The 16,268-nt window shown below is 36.3% G+C and overlaps 1 protein-coding gene across 1 annotated transcript; it reads left to right on the forward strand.

Moving 5' to 3' along the window:
* Window positions 1-2,865: 2,865 nt before the first annotated feature.
* LOC131972973 (zinc finger BED domain-containing protein 4-like) lies at window positions 2,866-6,555 on the forward strand. Its single transcript, XM_059334807.1, has 3 exons — window positions 2,866-3,069; window positions 3,709-4,379; window positions 4,569-6,555. The coding sequence occupies exons 1-3, from the start codon at window positions 2,866-2,868 to the stop codon at window positions 5,653-5,655; spliced, it is 1,962 nt and encodes a 653-aa protein (XP_059190790.1). The 3' UTR covers window positions 5,656-6,555.
* Window positions 6,556-16,268: the final 9,713 nt, after the last annotated feature.

Genomic DNA, 16,268 nt, shown 5'->3' on the forward strand with positions numbered 1-16,268 from the left:
AATCATTAACACACTTAATATGGGGTTAAAATGGTATAAGGAGTGCAACTAAAACTGTTAATAAACTATTAATTATAATTGAATTGTTTGTTGATGGTAAATTAACTATAAACTTACATTAATACACCATCTATTAGCTTTTTATGAATGATTTAGTCAGTTAAACATGAATAAATTATGTATTTACCATTCTAAAAGGCCTAAATACGATTTATAAATGATGATTAAACATTAATAAACTATCTGTTTACCATTTATAAATGATGGTTATTGTAAAGTGTAACCGAATATTCAGTCAAATTACAGTTTTTGCTGATATTTACATTTAAATTTAGAATAGAAAATCCACTCACTGTAATTTTTACGGTGAAGTTCTGGCAACCACAGCTGCCGGTATTTTACCGTAAATGAAATAGATTATTTTTTACAGTGTGTAAAAAAAAAGTTAGCCCTTCCCAGATGTACAACAGTAACATGATGTCAGTTAGATATACACCTGTAATCCAGTTTCTCAGCTCCAGGTGAGGCCTGTGGCAGCAGTGAGTACTGACTATATTGGCTTTCTTCTCAAAAATGTCGCTCTCACACACACACACACACACACACACACACATCTGTAGGCTACAGAAAATACCTTTCACTCACCCACACTGACAAAGGCAAGCTACAAATATTCAGCCTCATATTCATTGTGATGCAGAGAATTCCCAGCACACTCCAGCCAGGAACAGCCAGCGGGGACAATACTCAGACAGGCCAAACAGGGAATATAACAAGCTCTTCTGTAAGGAACGGTTCCATGTTCCACCTCTATTTGTGGTAACGTGGATAGATGAGAATGTCAAGAGGCGACTCTGGAGTCTGCTACAGTCTGATGGGTAGCAGCGAGAACTTTGGTTAATGAGGAAAATGATTAAAAAAGTTAGGAAACGTCGATTAATGTAAACATCTCTTTGAAAAATATAAATGACAGTAACCTTTCAGTACCTGGTTTTTCTCAGAAAGTTTTCTCACACACACACACACACACACACACATTCTTGTACTTCTATCTTTGGGAGGACCCTCATTGTAACAGTGAATTCCCTTGAAAAGTTATAATAGTTTTGGATTTTTCATTAGTTGTAGTTTTAATTTCGTTGTGATTTTTTTGTTTTCAAATTCAGTTACTTTTAATGAGTTTTCGAGTGAGTTTGTTAGTTTTAGTTTATTATTTATTTTTTTGAAATGCTTTTGTTTTCATTAGTTTTAGTTTTTTTGTTGGGTGGGAGATTAAAAGAGGTCACAGTAAATTTTGCCTTTATTTCCTTTGTCTCATCCATCTTCATTATTTTTGAAAAAGGTTGACAAAGACCAAAACTAAATAATTTTTTTTTTGTTTCGTAACCACAAAATACAGTTTCAGTTAATTATCATTATCATGTAACCTTTAACCCTTAAAACAAAGTCTGAAATCTCAAAAAAGCCTTTAAAGAAGTGAGGACCAGCTGAAATGTCCTCACTTTGTTGGTTAAAAAGGTGTTCCGGTCCTCACTATGTAGGAAGTACAAGAACACACACACACACACACACACACACACACACACACACACACACACACACACACACACATTCTTGTACTTCTATCTTTGTGAGGACCCTCATTGTAATAGCGAATTCCCTTGAAAAGTTATAATGGTTTTGGATTTTTCATTAGTTTTAGTTTTAATTTCGTTGTGATTTTTTGTTTTCAAATTCAGTTAGTTTTAATGAGTTTTCGAGTGAGTTTGTTAGTTTTAGTTTATTATTTATTTTTTTGAAATGCTTTTGTTTTCATTAGTTTTAGTTTTTTTGTTGGGTGGGAGATTAAAAGAGGTCACAGTAAATTTTGCCTTTATTTCCTTCATCTTATCCATCTTAATTATTTTTGAAAAAAGGTTGACAAAGACCAAAACTAAAGACATTTTTTAATATAATTTTAGTTAGTTTTGTACCCACACAATACAGTTTCAGTTAATTAATTAATTAATCTCAAAAAAGCCTTTAAAGAAGTGAGGACCGGCTGAAATGTCCTCACTTTGCAAAAATGTCCTCACTCTGTTGGTTAAAAAGGTGTTCCGGTCCTCACTATGTAGGAAGTACAAGAACACACACACACACACACACACACACACACACACACACACACACACACATTCTTGTACTTCTATCTTTGTGAGGACCATCATTGTAATAGTGAATTCCCTTGAAAAGTTATAATAGTTTTGGATTTTTCATTAGTTTCATTTTTAATTTTGTTGTGATTTTTTTGTTTTCAAATTCAGTTACTTTTAATGAGTTTTCGAGTGAGTTTGTTAGTTTTAGTTTATTATTATTATTTTTTTAAATGCTTTAGTTTTAGTTTAGTAGTTAGTTAAATTTTTTTGTAATGGGTTATTTGTTGGGTGGGAGATTAAAAGAGGTCACAGTAAATTTTGCCTTTATGTCCTTTGTCTGATCCATCTTCATTATGTATGAAAAAAGTTGACAAAGACCAGTGTTGTTTTCGTCAACGATGACGATGACGAAATCATTTCGTTGACGCCACTTTTTTTCATGACGATAACAAGACGGTGACGAGATAAACATGGCTCTTTGATGACTAAAACATGACGAGACTTGTGTGAGTTTTCGTTGACGAGACGAGAATGGACGAAAATGTTAGCGGGTGGTCTGTCAGACGTTTAAAATGCATGACATCTCTGGTTATTGTGCCTGTCAATTAAAACCTCAAAAGTATCTGCTGCTGCATTCTGTCCTTGTTTGGGCACGCCCACCACCTGCATGCAGCGCACAACGTGCTCAGCACGTCACACTGTTTTCATTCATCACAGACAATGGACCATGATGGCGGCAGTTTCAACACAGGGGCTTGGTGGTCGCAAACGTAGAGACGACATATGGGTGTATTTTAAATATAACCCAGCAGAAAATAAAACGGAGTGTATTGTGAAGGAAGATGGTGACAAATGTGGCCACAAAGTAGGCGGAAAAAATACGACCAACCTTAAGCGGCACCTGAAGGCTCGTCACAAGGATATTTTTTCAAAGGTAAGTTACAAGTGTTGTTAACATATCATATAGCCTACTTAACGTTACAATGTTACTCGACAATCGGCTCATGATAAATTTCATAGTAAGCTTATAAATTAGTAAGTTTTCCACATACTCCTGGCGCAAATGGGCTGCTAACTTCAGGCTAAAAATAGCTTTTGTTACGCTAACGTCAATTCGTGTTACTTTAGCAGCATGTTTAGCCATGTTTACATTCAGTCAGTGACGGCGTGGTCATCTCTTTGTGTGTTTATGTTCTGTCAGCACGTAACTTGATATGTTAAACAGGTCGAGTTACTGTTATACATAGAGTCTGCTAGCTTTAGCCCTAAAAGCAGTTGTTGTGCAGTACAGTAAAGTACAGATGCATTATAATTTGGCCGCTGCTCAGAATTAAAGATCAGAAAGCTTGAGTACAGGGTCAGTTAATAAGCTGTGTATTTTTGTTTTGCTTGTTTGATAGTTAAGACCATTCTATTTTCTTAACATGGTAGTATTTTGACTATTTTTCATAGTATTTTTAATGATATACCTACATTTGACTGTTTTGTATTCAACTGTAAACCTTTACAGGAGGTGTACGTTGTATACAGAGATAGAGTAATTGTATCCCTTCTTTGTTTTTTCCTCAACCAGATCCCAGAGACCAGCACTCCTAAAGAGAAACCTGGTGGTCCAAAAAACAACAGGGCACAGTCATCTATCCCAGCAGCCTTCGCCGCAGCATCCAAATATAAGTCAGACTCCCTGGAACAACGTGCCAAAGAACAGGCGATCGCTCTTTGGATTGGACGTACTGGTCTACCTGCTTGCACAGTTGAGGATGAAGATTTCATCCTCATGATGGAGACCTTTGATAAGAGGCTGACCATACCCAAAAGAACAAAAATAAACAACTTAGTTGACAAGATGTTTGATGATGAAAAACAAAAGTACAAAGAGAGGCTTGCCACAGCACGCAAAATAACAATTGGGCTGGACATATGGACCAAAAAAGGACTTACAGCATCATTTCTGGGAATTAGTGCATGCTTTTTTTGCACTGTGGAAAACAAAGCAAAGCACATATTGTTGAGACTTGACCAGATCGCCCACCCACACACTGCAGAGTGTATAAATACCAGTGTTGACCGATGCACAGAGGACTGGGGAATACCACAACACAAAATTCTGACAGTCATAACAGATAACGGAAGCAACATGATTGCAGCGTTCAAACCTAATGAATCGGATGCATCAGCCAGCTCCGAGGAAGAATCCTCCGAGACAAGTGACACTGAAGACTCTGAGGTGGTTGAAGACCAAAGGTAAATTATTTCAGTTTGCTGTTTATTAACAATTTCAGAATGTCAGTCACATTGAGTTATGCTAGGTTATAGTCACTTATAGCTATTGTTTATTGTATTGCATGGTGTTGTTCATGGCAATTTTACTAAATTTCCTATATAAGATTAATAAAGTGTCTTTTTCTCTTTGTTTTTGTCTTATCTATCTAGGTTTGGACACATAGACAGGACTCCCTGTGTTGTACACACACTGCAACTCGTGGTGAACATGATCCAGAAAGATGCAAGTGTCAGCCGACTGTTGGGCAAAGTTAGATCGCTTGTCAAGCTCTTCCGCAAGTCATCTGTGGCAACTGAGCGACTGCTGCAGCTGTGTCAACTAACTCTGGTCAAAGACTGCCCTACTAGATGGTCCAGCACATATCTGATGATATCACGACTTCTGCAAATCAAGGACTCAGTAGTTCAAGTTGCAGATGGGATGAGCTGGGACTATCTACTGCCAAGTGAGTGGCAGAGGCTGACTGCTCTGAGAGATTTACTCGTCCCCTTCACTGAGCATACCCAGATGCTCCAGAGCGACACACAGTCTTTATCCCTTGTTGTGCCTGCCCTTCTGGACCTGCAGGGTCATCTGTCTGAGTTCCCCCATGCCCAGGGTTCTAGCTTCAAGGACCTAGCTTCCCTGGCAATGAAGATGAAGGCAAACATGGACAAGCGGTTCAGCTGCTTTCTTGATCACACTGACTCTAAGTTTTCACCCCTCACTGCTGCTGCATGCTTTCTCGACCCAACAGTTTCACCTGAAGCACTCCTTGAAAATGATGATGAGCAAATTACAGCGCTTCTGGAAAAAGCAGAAGAGTACATTGCTCAGTTGGTGCCACCAGTTGTACGGGAAGAGGAGGTTGAAGATGAGGAGCCAGAGGAGGAAGAAAAGGAATCAAAAGAGGGACCACAAAGAAAGCGGCCCAGATTCAAATTCTTGTCAAAAGCAAGCCGGCCATCCAGGTCTAGCTGCTCAAAGCCATGTGTCAAGGAGGAAATAAAGAAATTCAAGGAGCAGCTGTCACAGCCTACAAACGAAGAGACTGCCCTTGAATTTTGGGCTGCACAGGGAGATTCTGTTTATCCAAGCCTAAAACCTATCGCCTTAGATCTTCTGGCCATGCCAGCATCTCAAGCATTTGCTGAGAGAGTGTTTAGCATTACAGGTGACCTCACTCGTGGCCGTCGAAACAGAGCAAGAGCCATTTTAGAGCGAAGCGCTTTTCTGAAACTAAATCGAGGTCAGTAGGCTAATTTTGCTAACAGCAAGCTGTTACTGTTATTAGTACAGATACATATGTGATTGTGATATTCTGTTTGTTCTTGTTGTGAGACGGGCCCTCCTCTGATTTATATTAAACACTGCTGTTGTTTTTATTTATTGAATTTACTACATTGTTTACATTATTTACAGGGTGGTCTTATTTATTTTGTTCCAAAAACTTAAGAACATGTTTGTTTCATACATCCAAGTATGTATAACTCTCTTGTATAACTTACAACCTACCTCACTGTACCTCAGGAATCTTTAATTATTTTATTACATTGTTTGCACAAGTTAGAGATGGAGTGGGGTTATATGATGTCTGTTTTTACAAATAATGTTCTTCTTAATTGCACTGGCAGACAAGGCCAAGTTGAGCATATGTGTTCTTCATCCATCACTCATATTTTGGGCATGTGTATGTTCATTGTACTTTAGCAAATTCTGAGAAATAAAGCCACAATTGCCGAAGTAGAATGTTTTTGTTTTGGGCTTTTTTGGAGTAATTAACATTGATTCCACGGTTACCACTTTCTGTGTGTAATGCACAATCCTTAGATCAGAAAGTATTTGCAGTTGGGTGGAAACCTTATATGTCTAAAACCATTCCTTTATTATTGTAATTATTGGTGAAAATAGCCGATCTGCAAAATCACAATGTGTTGAACTTATAGATCTGCTAGTATTTTCACAACTTGTGTGACACTGCCCAACCGCAATCTACAATACTTATTGACCTAAATTAATTTGTTAAAAGACTATACTTCTTTCTTTTCTTGACTAAAACTAGACTAAAACCTTTTTGATTTTTCGTCGACTAAAACTTGACTAAAACCTTTTTGACTTTTCGTCGACTAAAACTGGACTAAAACTATCACATATAGAAGTGACTAAAATTTGACTAAAACTAATAAGCATTTTAGTCCAAAAGACTAAGACTAAGACTAAATCTAAGATGGTTGTCAAAAACAACACTGACAAAGACGAAAACGAAGGACATTTTCACTATAATTTTAGTTAGTTTTGTAACCACACAATACAGTTTCAGTTACTTATCATTATCATGTGACCTTTAACCCTTAAAACAAAGTCTGGAATCTCAAAAAAGCCTTTAAAGAAGTGAGGACCGGCCGAAATGTCCTCACTTTGCAAACATGTCCTCACTCTGTTGGTTAAAAACGTGTTCTGGTCCTCACTATGTAGGAAGTACAAGAACACACACACACACACACACACACACACACACATTCTTGTAGTTCTATCTTTGTGAGGACCCCATTGTAACAGTGAATTCCCTTGCAAGGTTATAATAGTTTTGGATTTTTCATTAGTTTTGATTTTGTTGTGAATTTTTGTTTTCATATTCAGTTAGTTTTAATGAATTTTTGGAGTGAGTTTGCTAGTTTTAGTTTAGTTTTTATTAGTTTTAGTGTTATTTTTAGTGTTTTGTAATGGGGTATTTGTTGGGTGGGAGATTAAAAGAGGTCACCGTAAATTTTGCCTTTATTTCCTTTGTCTCATCCATCTTCATTATGTATGAAAAAAGTTGACAAAGACGAAAACGAAGGACATTTTCTCTAGAATTTTAGTTAGTTTTGTAACCACACAATACAGTTTCAGTTAATTATCATTATCATGTAACCTTTGACCCTTAAAACAAAGTCTGAAATCTCAAAAAAATGTCCTCACTCTGTTGGTTAAAAACGTGTTCCGGTCCTCACTATGTAGGAAGTACAAGAACACACACACACACACACACACACACTTTCATACTGAAACAAATACATATATAAATTGCTGATATAATCATCCCAAGGGCAGCCAGTGAAACAAATCTGTTTAACACTGTTTGTGTGTATTTCTAAGAAATGCTTGAAGCTCTTCACGTCATCAAAGACTCCAGCCATTGTTGCTTCCTGAGCTCAAGGATAGTTATATAGTTAGCTATTTTAAGTGATCCTCACACAGCCACAAATCCATTTTATAAAGCCTTCGGAGCATCAGTGCTTCTGAAACTGGTTTTTAAGCATGTGAAGCAAGAGGTGGTGTCACCTCCAAGAGCAAGTATTGAACTGACAAAACTGCTTCGGTTTAATTCCTCAAACCATTTGATTGAACTCTGTTTTAGACCATCACCTTCCTGCCCTGCAGCCTGCAGCTACATTATGAAAAAAGAAGACTTGCAATGTTGAAGAACAGTGATGAACCTTACTGCGTCAGCTGATGCCATTGAAACAACATTCTGTCTTATTAACTGGAGTTAAAAAAAAGAGAAAGAAATAAAGAAAAAGACAGACCTTATTTGATAAAAGTAATGAATTCTGGGCACTGAGTAGTGCCTCATTCCTTAGAGAAACATTTATTATTTTTACAGTTCAGTGAGAGCAATATTTAGTTGTCTGCCTAAGAGACTTTGAAACAGAATTCTTCATTTTGGTGACTTTGGTGGAAGAATGTCCCCAGTAACAGGCTCATGATGTTCTTTTCAATAAACTAATCTATTCTTAACTTTTGGAGAAAAAAAAAGAAAAGGTGTTGTTGTTGATGTACACTGTAAAAAAAGAAAAATGTTGTTTTTACGGTAAAAACCAGCAGCTGTGGTTGCCAGAACTTTACCGTAATAAATACGGTGCAACTTTTTGTAATATTGTGGTAAAATGATATTAGCACTGTTGATTTCCCATTTAAGATTGCCATTTTATTCCATATTCTACCGTAAAAAATAAAACGTTTTTCCATCAAAAGAAACGCTGTTCTGCCATATAATTGATAAGAAAATATTTTATAAATGATGCATGAATTAAGGATTTTACCATTACATATTTAATTATATTTCTGTTAGAGATATGGTGTTTAGTACATTTAACAAAAAAGAGAGAAAAAGTATTTTAAAATATAAATGCAAAAATGATGGCTTGTATATATATATATATATATATATATATATATTACAGTATATTTTTGCTACAAACACGGTGCCAGTGTATTTTACAGTGGGGTATTGTATTTAAAAAAATTTAAAAATACTGTTTTGGCTGATATATATATATTTACAGTCATTCATTGTTACTGAAACTGAATTAACTCATTTATCATTTTACGGCCTTTTACTGTCATGGTTTAGCAGTTTTTCACCGTAAAATCTACAGACATTTTTTACAGTGTAGAGTTCTAAGTAATGTTTAACCCTCTGATCTGAGCATATTTTCCCTTTATATCCCACATAATATTTACTATACTCATGTTTGGTATTTGGTATTTCCTCAGCACAACTTCAACATGATCTGACAATTAATGTTTCACTTTAACCCTTTGATGCACAACATGGGTCTAAAGTGACCTGACAGAGTTTTTATGTTCTATATCTTTGCAATAATTCTTCATTCAGTATTCCAGGTTTTCCTCAATTAGTTTGTTTTTGATCATCATACAGCCTAATTTTTATGTTTCCTTTATTAATTTTGAATAGAATCCCTTTTTCTGTCACTACTCTTCTATTACACAACATGGGTGAAAAATGAGCCATATCCATTTTTTAGCTTAGTAGCTTGTTAAGCTAACTTCTTAGCTAACTTCTTGGCTAAGTATTTAGCTAAGTAGCTTGCTAAACTAACTACTTAGCTAACTTCTTCGCTAAGTAGTTAGCTTAGCAAGCTATTTAGCCAAGTAGTTAGCTATGCAATAATACAAAAACTTTTTTTCTTCATAAATTATGAGAAGCAAAATTAAAACAATGATCTGTTTTTATCAAAATAAACACATATTTTTGACCCATGTTGTGCATCAAAGGGTTAACCCACTTTATTAACATATTGAGCCCCAAAAATACACAAAAATTATGAAATTTGAAATAAAATTTTACAATTTATGACAATAAAAACCACAAATATGCTTAATGAACTGTTTCAGACCTGAAAAATGTAAATATAGGTCACAAATATGAACATATAAAGGTAAAATTCAAATATAATGAAACTATGACCATAAAAACATGTTTATTTATAGGAACAGTGTTAGATGATTAGAGCCCTTTTCTCCATTTTTACAGAATGCCGCGCCTGCCTCGTCCCATACTACATTTACACTTGAATAAATACTTTTGTACTATCAAATTAAAACGATCATATCTTTGGTTTTACATGACCTCGGAACGTCAAAAAAAAATAAAATGGTGAAAGATTCAGCCAGCATGATCATAGACCACAGAGGATTAAATCAACAAGTTTGGAAATACACAAATTCACTCACTATCAGGTCTGGTGAAAAGATTGATACCAGTCTCATAATTGTGCATTTTGCATGTCCTGAGCAGACGGCAACCTCCTGATCTGAGCAGGAAGTTAACCCAGAGGTGCCTTAACCCATTGACGCCGGGAAAGCATTACCTCATTTCTACCATTAAAACCGGGAGCGCTGTTGCGTCACTCTACCATTAAGGCCGGGACAGCTGATATGTCATTTTGTAGTATTTGTAGTTTTTTCCACCTATTTTCGGTCTCTTGGCCAATGAAATGCATCAGAATACACGTGGGAGTGTCGCAATGCATCATGGGACTTTTCCAGAACTTTAAATCATGGAGGAAGACGACTATAGCGGAGGAGCTCAGCAGGAAGTGACGGAAGAGATCTGATGAAAACAGCGCCGATGATTTTATTGCTGATCTGGACTTTGAACCCTCGGAACCAATCGACCAGATTTATGGATGAGGAATATGTTTACCATTTATAAATGATGGTTATTGTAAAGTGTTACCAAAAGTACATTTGTTTGGACAAATATCATGATAACAACAAAAGGTAACACTTTACAATAACCAACTAAGTGATGTTTATAGATGGTTTATAAACCAATTATTAACCATTTACAAAGTGCTATATAAATATTTAATCTTTAAATGTTTTCAACCAATTTCTTAAAGGTATATGAATTATTTCAAAATCATTAACATACTTAATATGGTGTTAAGTGCAACTAACACTATTAATAAACCATAATTATAATTGAATTGTTTGTTAATGGTAAAGTAACTAGAAACTTACATTAATATACCATCTATTTGTCATTTTTAAAAAGATTTAGATTGTTTAACATTAATACAATTATGTATTTACTGTTCTAAATGGTCTATATACGGTTTATAAATGATGATTAAACATTAATAAACTATCTGTTTATCATTTATAAATGATGGTTATTGTAAAGTGCTACCCAACAAAAATAGCTCACAAGAGTTTAATTTAAGAGCTGATATATATATATATATATATGTTTTTCTTGTAACGATTTTGGTTATTATCAAGAAAACCATGGAAAATTCCTAGATATCAGCTCTTAAATTAAACTAGTATGAGCTTTTTTGTTGTTGTTATCATTACATTTGGACAAATATAATGATCACAACAAAAATAGCTCATACGAGTTTAATACATTTAGCAGTACCAGGCATTCAAATGAACAAGAAATTAAAGAAAACAATGGTCTAATATTTTTTTCCCAAGACTGTATTATAAAAACATGAATGAGAATTTGCAGCAATAATAGTCAGACTTCAAGAATTGATGGGAATTCAAGATGATTTTGGGAACTTTGGTGGGTGCCTGTTGTTTAAGGCAGCTGTTGTCAACCTTGGGGTCGGGACCCCAATTGGGGTCGTGAGATGATTTCTGGGGGTCGCCAAATCATTTTGGAAGTCAGCTCTGTCTCCACTGTGTTAAAGTGTTCATGTGTCAATGTGTTTTAGTGTTTTGGGTCAATTCATGTCTTTTTTTAGTCATTTCGGGGGGGGGGGGGGGGGGGGGTTGGTCATTTTGTGTCTTTTTTTGGTCATTTCGGGGTTTTTTTGGTCATTTTGTGTCTTTTTTTGGTCATTTTGTGTCTTTTTTTTGGTCATTTTGTGTCTTTTTTGTCATTTTGTGTCTTTTTTTTGTAATTTTGACTTTTTTTGGTCATTTTGTTTCTTTTCTGTGTCATTTTGTGTCTTTTTTCGGTCATCTTGTGTCTTTTTTGGTCATTTTGTGTCTTTTTTCGGTCATCTTGTGTCTTTTTTGGGTCATTTTGTGTCTTTTTTGGGTCATTTTGTGTCTTTTTTGGGTCATTTTGTTTCCTTTTTTGGTCATTTTGTGTCTTTTTGTGGTCATTTTGTTTGTTTTTTTGGTGATCTGAACTGTGCGTGTGAGATTGTGTTCAGTGAGCGGGGGTCGCGGACAACATGCATGTTAAATTGGGGGTCCCGACTCAAAAAAGGTTGAGAACTACTGGTTTTAAGGTACTGGGGGAAGCAATAACAAACAATCCAGGAAGTCCAGTTGGAGGAACAGATGAATGCATTTAAATGCTGATCAGACACCAAATCACTGCACAACAGCTTGTTATACTCACAGACGGGATTTTACAACTCTGGGAAGTAAAAAGTTGAAAATGAATGAGAGAGCTGTGTTTTTTTGTGTGTGTTTTTTCATGCAAAGCTTGAAATGAGAACACAGCTTTAGTCCAGCGAAATTTGCTCATTTGCTTTCCAAATTAGCTGAGACGAGTGCCATCTTTGTTTTGTTTCTACATTCAGTATACTGCTGTCCGCTGCACCAGCTGTATGTACGTTAGGGGCTCGTGTGCATATATATATATATATATATATATATATATATATACAACTGGCTGCACAGTGAACGCCATTGTTCACATACTTGCCTGTGTACAACGTGTCCGTATACCGTATACAACTACCAGATTTGCATGAAGTAAAGAAAAAACATGGTTACTCTCTTCAAGGTTAATATATTCAAAGATACAAGAGAGAAACTTCTATACTGTCTCTATTTAACCTTTATTGGTCATTCTGAGAGCAAAAATAGTGACTGTGGCGCCGTCATGGATGACATGTAGCACGTCATGATTTATGGTACATTTGCAGCTTAATTACTGTGAGAAATGCAGGATCTTATTCTCTTCGTTCACTAGATCAGTTCTTGCTTTCTGTCCCTTTTTGCTCTTACGGAGTTGGGTAAAAGAGCATTTGTTTACTTTGCACCTTAGTCATTTTGTGTCTTTTTTGGTCATTTTGTGTCTTTTTTTGGTTATTTTGTTTCCTTTTTGGTAATTTTGTGTCATTTTTTTGGTCATTTTGTGTCATTTTTTTGGTCATTTTGTGTCTTTTCTGGTCATTTTGTGTCTTTTTTTTATCATTTTGTGTAATTTTTTTGTCATTTTGTGTCTTTTTTTGGTCATTTTGTTTCTTTTTTGGGTGATCTGAACTGTGTGTGTGAAATTCTGTCCAGAGAGCGGGGGTCGCTGACAACATGCATGTTAAATTGGGGGTCGCGGCTCAAAAAGGTTGAGAACTACTGCCTTTAAGTGCCTTGCTCGAGTGCACTTGTTGGACAACGGCTCAGACGGAGAAGAAGAGCGACTCTGTGCTCAAACAATCAGAGAACAAGATAAATGTTTAATTTATGAAAATGAGCTGTATGTTTTAACAGCGTGCACTCCACCAATGTAATACTTCAGTGGCTCTCTGTTTATAGTTACAACAGATGCACACACATGCACACGCAAACACATCTGGGATGCTGCGGCTATGCCTGAATGCGGCTCTTCAGTGTTGCTGCTTTAATAATCAGTTTTAATGAGCATCACTCGCTGTTATTCCCTTCAGCATGATTCTCTCTCTCTGCATCAGTCTGTCTGCATTTCTTTCTCTCTTCACCCCTTTCTCTTACTCACATCCTCTCTCTCTCTTACACACACACACACATTCTTGTACTTCTATCTTTGTGAGGACCCTCATTGTAACAGTGAATTCCCTTGAAAAGTTATAATAGTTTTGGATTTTTCATTAGTTTTAGTTTTAATTTCGTTGTGAATTTTTGTTTTCAAATCCAGTACGTTTAAATTAGTTTTTAGAGTGAGTTTGCTAGTTTTAGTTAAGTATTTTATTTTTTTTTTTAATTTGTAATGGGGTATTTGTTGGGTGGGAGATTAAAAGAGGTCACAGTAAATTTTGCCTTTATTTCCTTTGTCTGATCCATCTTCATTATGTATGAAAAAGGTGACAAAGACGAAAACGAAGGACATTTTCACTATAATTTTAGTTAGTTTTGTAACCACACAATACAGTTTCAGTTAATTATCATTATCATGTAACCTTTAACCCTTAAAATAAAGTCTGAAATCTCAAAAAAAGCCTTTGAAGAAGTGAGGACCGGCCGAAATGTCCTCACTTTGCAAAAATGTCCTCACTCTGTTGGTTAAAAACGTGTTCTGGTCCTCACTATGTAGGAAGAACAAGAACACACACACACACACACACACACTTACAGTCTGTCTGTCTAACCAACCACCCCCCTCCCCCCCTGCTCCCTCTATTCCCTTTAGTTTGAAGCTCAATTAATGCTCTGTTTTATATCTGCTCTGCTCAAAGGCCCCTCGGGTCTGCACCCCACTACACACACACACACTCACACACACACACACACACACACACACACACACACACACACACACAGATATTGTGCCATATTATGTTGCTTCAAATTAATTTCTGGCATCTTTTCAAGGCCACCCATGTGTATTTTTGTTTGTGTGTGTGCACATTGTGACACCGTCTTGCACGTCACATGGATGTGGTAACCTTAACCTTTTCATGCATTGTTTTTTTTTTTCAAGCACAACCTCAGGCTCCGTTTACATGATGACGGTCTGAACAGAAGACGCTAAAGTGGCGTCTCGTCTTCACTTTTTATTCCTCGTTTAGACGAGCGTTTTCAGGAGGAAATCTGCTGCATACGGTGACGCTAAAGTGTGTGAAATGTGATTGTATGCAGCCAGGCGGCATCACTTAAAGCCATAAGAGCATCTTTGGGCATGCAGAAGTTTTCACGCCACACATTTTCATCAGCTACTCCTTCCACAAAGTTCTCCTCCATCACTAGATCTCCCAGGTCTCCTCCAAAGCCCTCTGGCTGGTTTTTGGCCATTTTGCATCTTTTTGTGGTCAATTTGTGTCTTTCTTTGGTTATTTTGCATCTTTTTCGGTCATTTAGTGTCTTTTTTGCTCATTTTGTGCCTCTTTTTTTGCTTATTTTGCGTCTTTTTGTAGTCAATTTTTGTCTTTCTGTGTATTTTTTTTGGCATTTTGTGTCTTTTTCCGTTATTTTGTGACTTTTTTTGGCTATTTTGCATCTTTTTTTTGTCAATTTGTGTCTTTTTTGTCAATTTGTGTCTTTTTGTGTCCATTACTCCTCCTTCCACAAAGTTCTCCTCCATCACTAGATCTCCCAGGTCTCGTTCACAGCCGTCTGGCTCCTCCCACCAATCGCTGCATCCAGAATGTGATGGAGGTAATTCCAGATCCTTCTCTGTTCACTAATACTATCTGTACATATCCTGGACATTTGGTGGAAAGACTCCTGTAAGTTTATTAGAGCTGCCAGAGCAGCTTGAAGGTCCCACCATGGAAATAATCCCACGTTTCTTTATTTCCTGTCCTGGAGCATGTATGTGACGTAAACACATACGTGACGTGAGCAGATCAGATCAGAGTTTTGTGTCTTGTCAGTGTAGACGACACGCTACGGAGGAGAGGATTACACTTTTACACTTTGGAGGGTGGTTTCAGATTTTTGCGTCTTTAAGCCCCCAAAAACGCCGTCACCGTCTAAACGAAAGGCACTTCCCATAAAATATTTTGTCGTTTTTACCTGCAAGCGTCCTCGTGTGAACGGGGCCTCAGTGTGAGTTTTTAATGTGCATGTTAGTCGTGTTCAGTCACAGCTGGAAACACTCATCATGTTGTCACCAGCTCTGTCACTGTCAAACTAACTACTGACAGATCTCCTGATGGACGCACGGCAGCAGTAATACGTCTTCTTTGACCTTTGACCTTTAGTAAACAAGCAACAACAAGCAATGAGAAAATAAAACCTGTTTCCACTGATTAACTGCACTGTAAAAAATGTTTGTGGAAATTACAGTAAAAAACTGTCAAATTGCATCAGAAATAGGTTGTAAAATTAAACATTGTACATCACCGTAGTAGATACTTTTAATTACTGTCAATCAAAGAATAGTATAAAACTTTAAATTCTACCGCCATAAACTGTAGAAAACACACAGTTTTGCTGTAAAAATTTAAAATTTCCATGTAAAGTTAATGGGGAAATACCATAATGACACAATTATCCTGAAAGTAATGGGATTATTCTGTATAAATTACAGTTTTTGCTGATATTTACATTTACATACGCTCACTGTATTTTTTACGGTGATGTTCTGGCAACCACAGCTGCCGGTATTTTACCGTAAATTAAACTGATTTTTTTTTTTATAGTGTGGATAGCTTTCCTCTTAAAGACAATAAACTAGAGATGGGAATAATTAATTGATGATGGATTAATTAATGGTTGTTTAGAATTAAGTCGATCACATGGATTTCTTAATCATCTGTGTATTTTTTTATTTTATCTCTCAATTGAACTAAAACACGCCGATCGTTCAGTTCTGCAGCCGTACGTGAATAAGCCAATGATCCGAGAATTAAGTTGGTATTGTGTTATGTATTTATTGTTTGTGCAGCACTTTGGAAACCTTGTGTTTGCTAAAA

The sequence above is a fragment of the Centropristis striata genome, chromosome 6 (assembly GCF_030273125.1).
Source record: "Centropristis striata isolate RG_2023a ecotype Rhode Island chromosome 6, C.striata_1.0, whole genome shotgun sequence".
Classification (NCBI taxonomy): Eukaryota; Metazoa; Chordata; class Actinopteri; order Perciformes; family Serranidae; genus Centropristis; species Centropristis striata.

Coding starts and splice junctions, on each gene's coding strand:
- LOC131972973 (XM_059334807.1), top strand. CDS start 2,866: ATGGCGGCAGTTTCAACACAGGGGCTTGGTGGTCGCAAACGTAGAGAC. Junction 3,070..3,708: donor ACAAGGATATTTTTTCAAAG/GTAAGTTACAAG, acceptor TTCCTCAACCAG/ATCCCAGAGACCAGCACTCC. Junction 4,380..4,568: donor GAGGTGGTTGAAGACCAAAG/GTAAATTATTTC, acceptor TTATCTATCTAG/GTTTGGACACATAGACAGGA.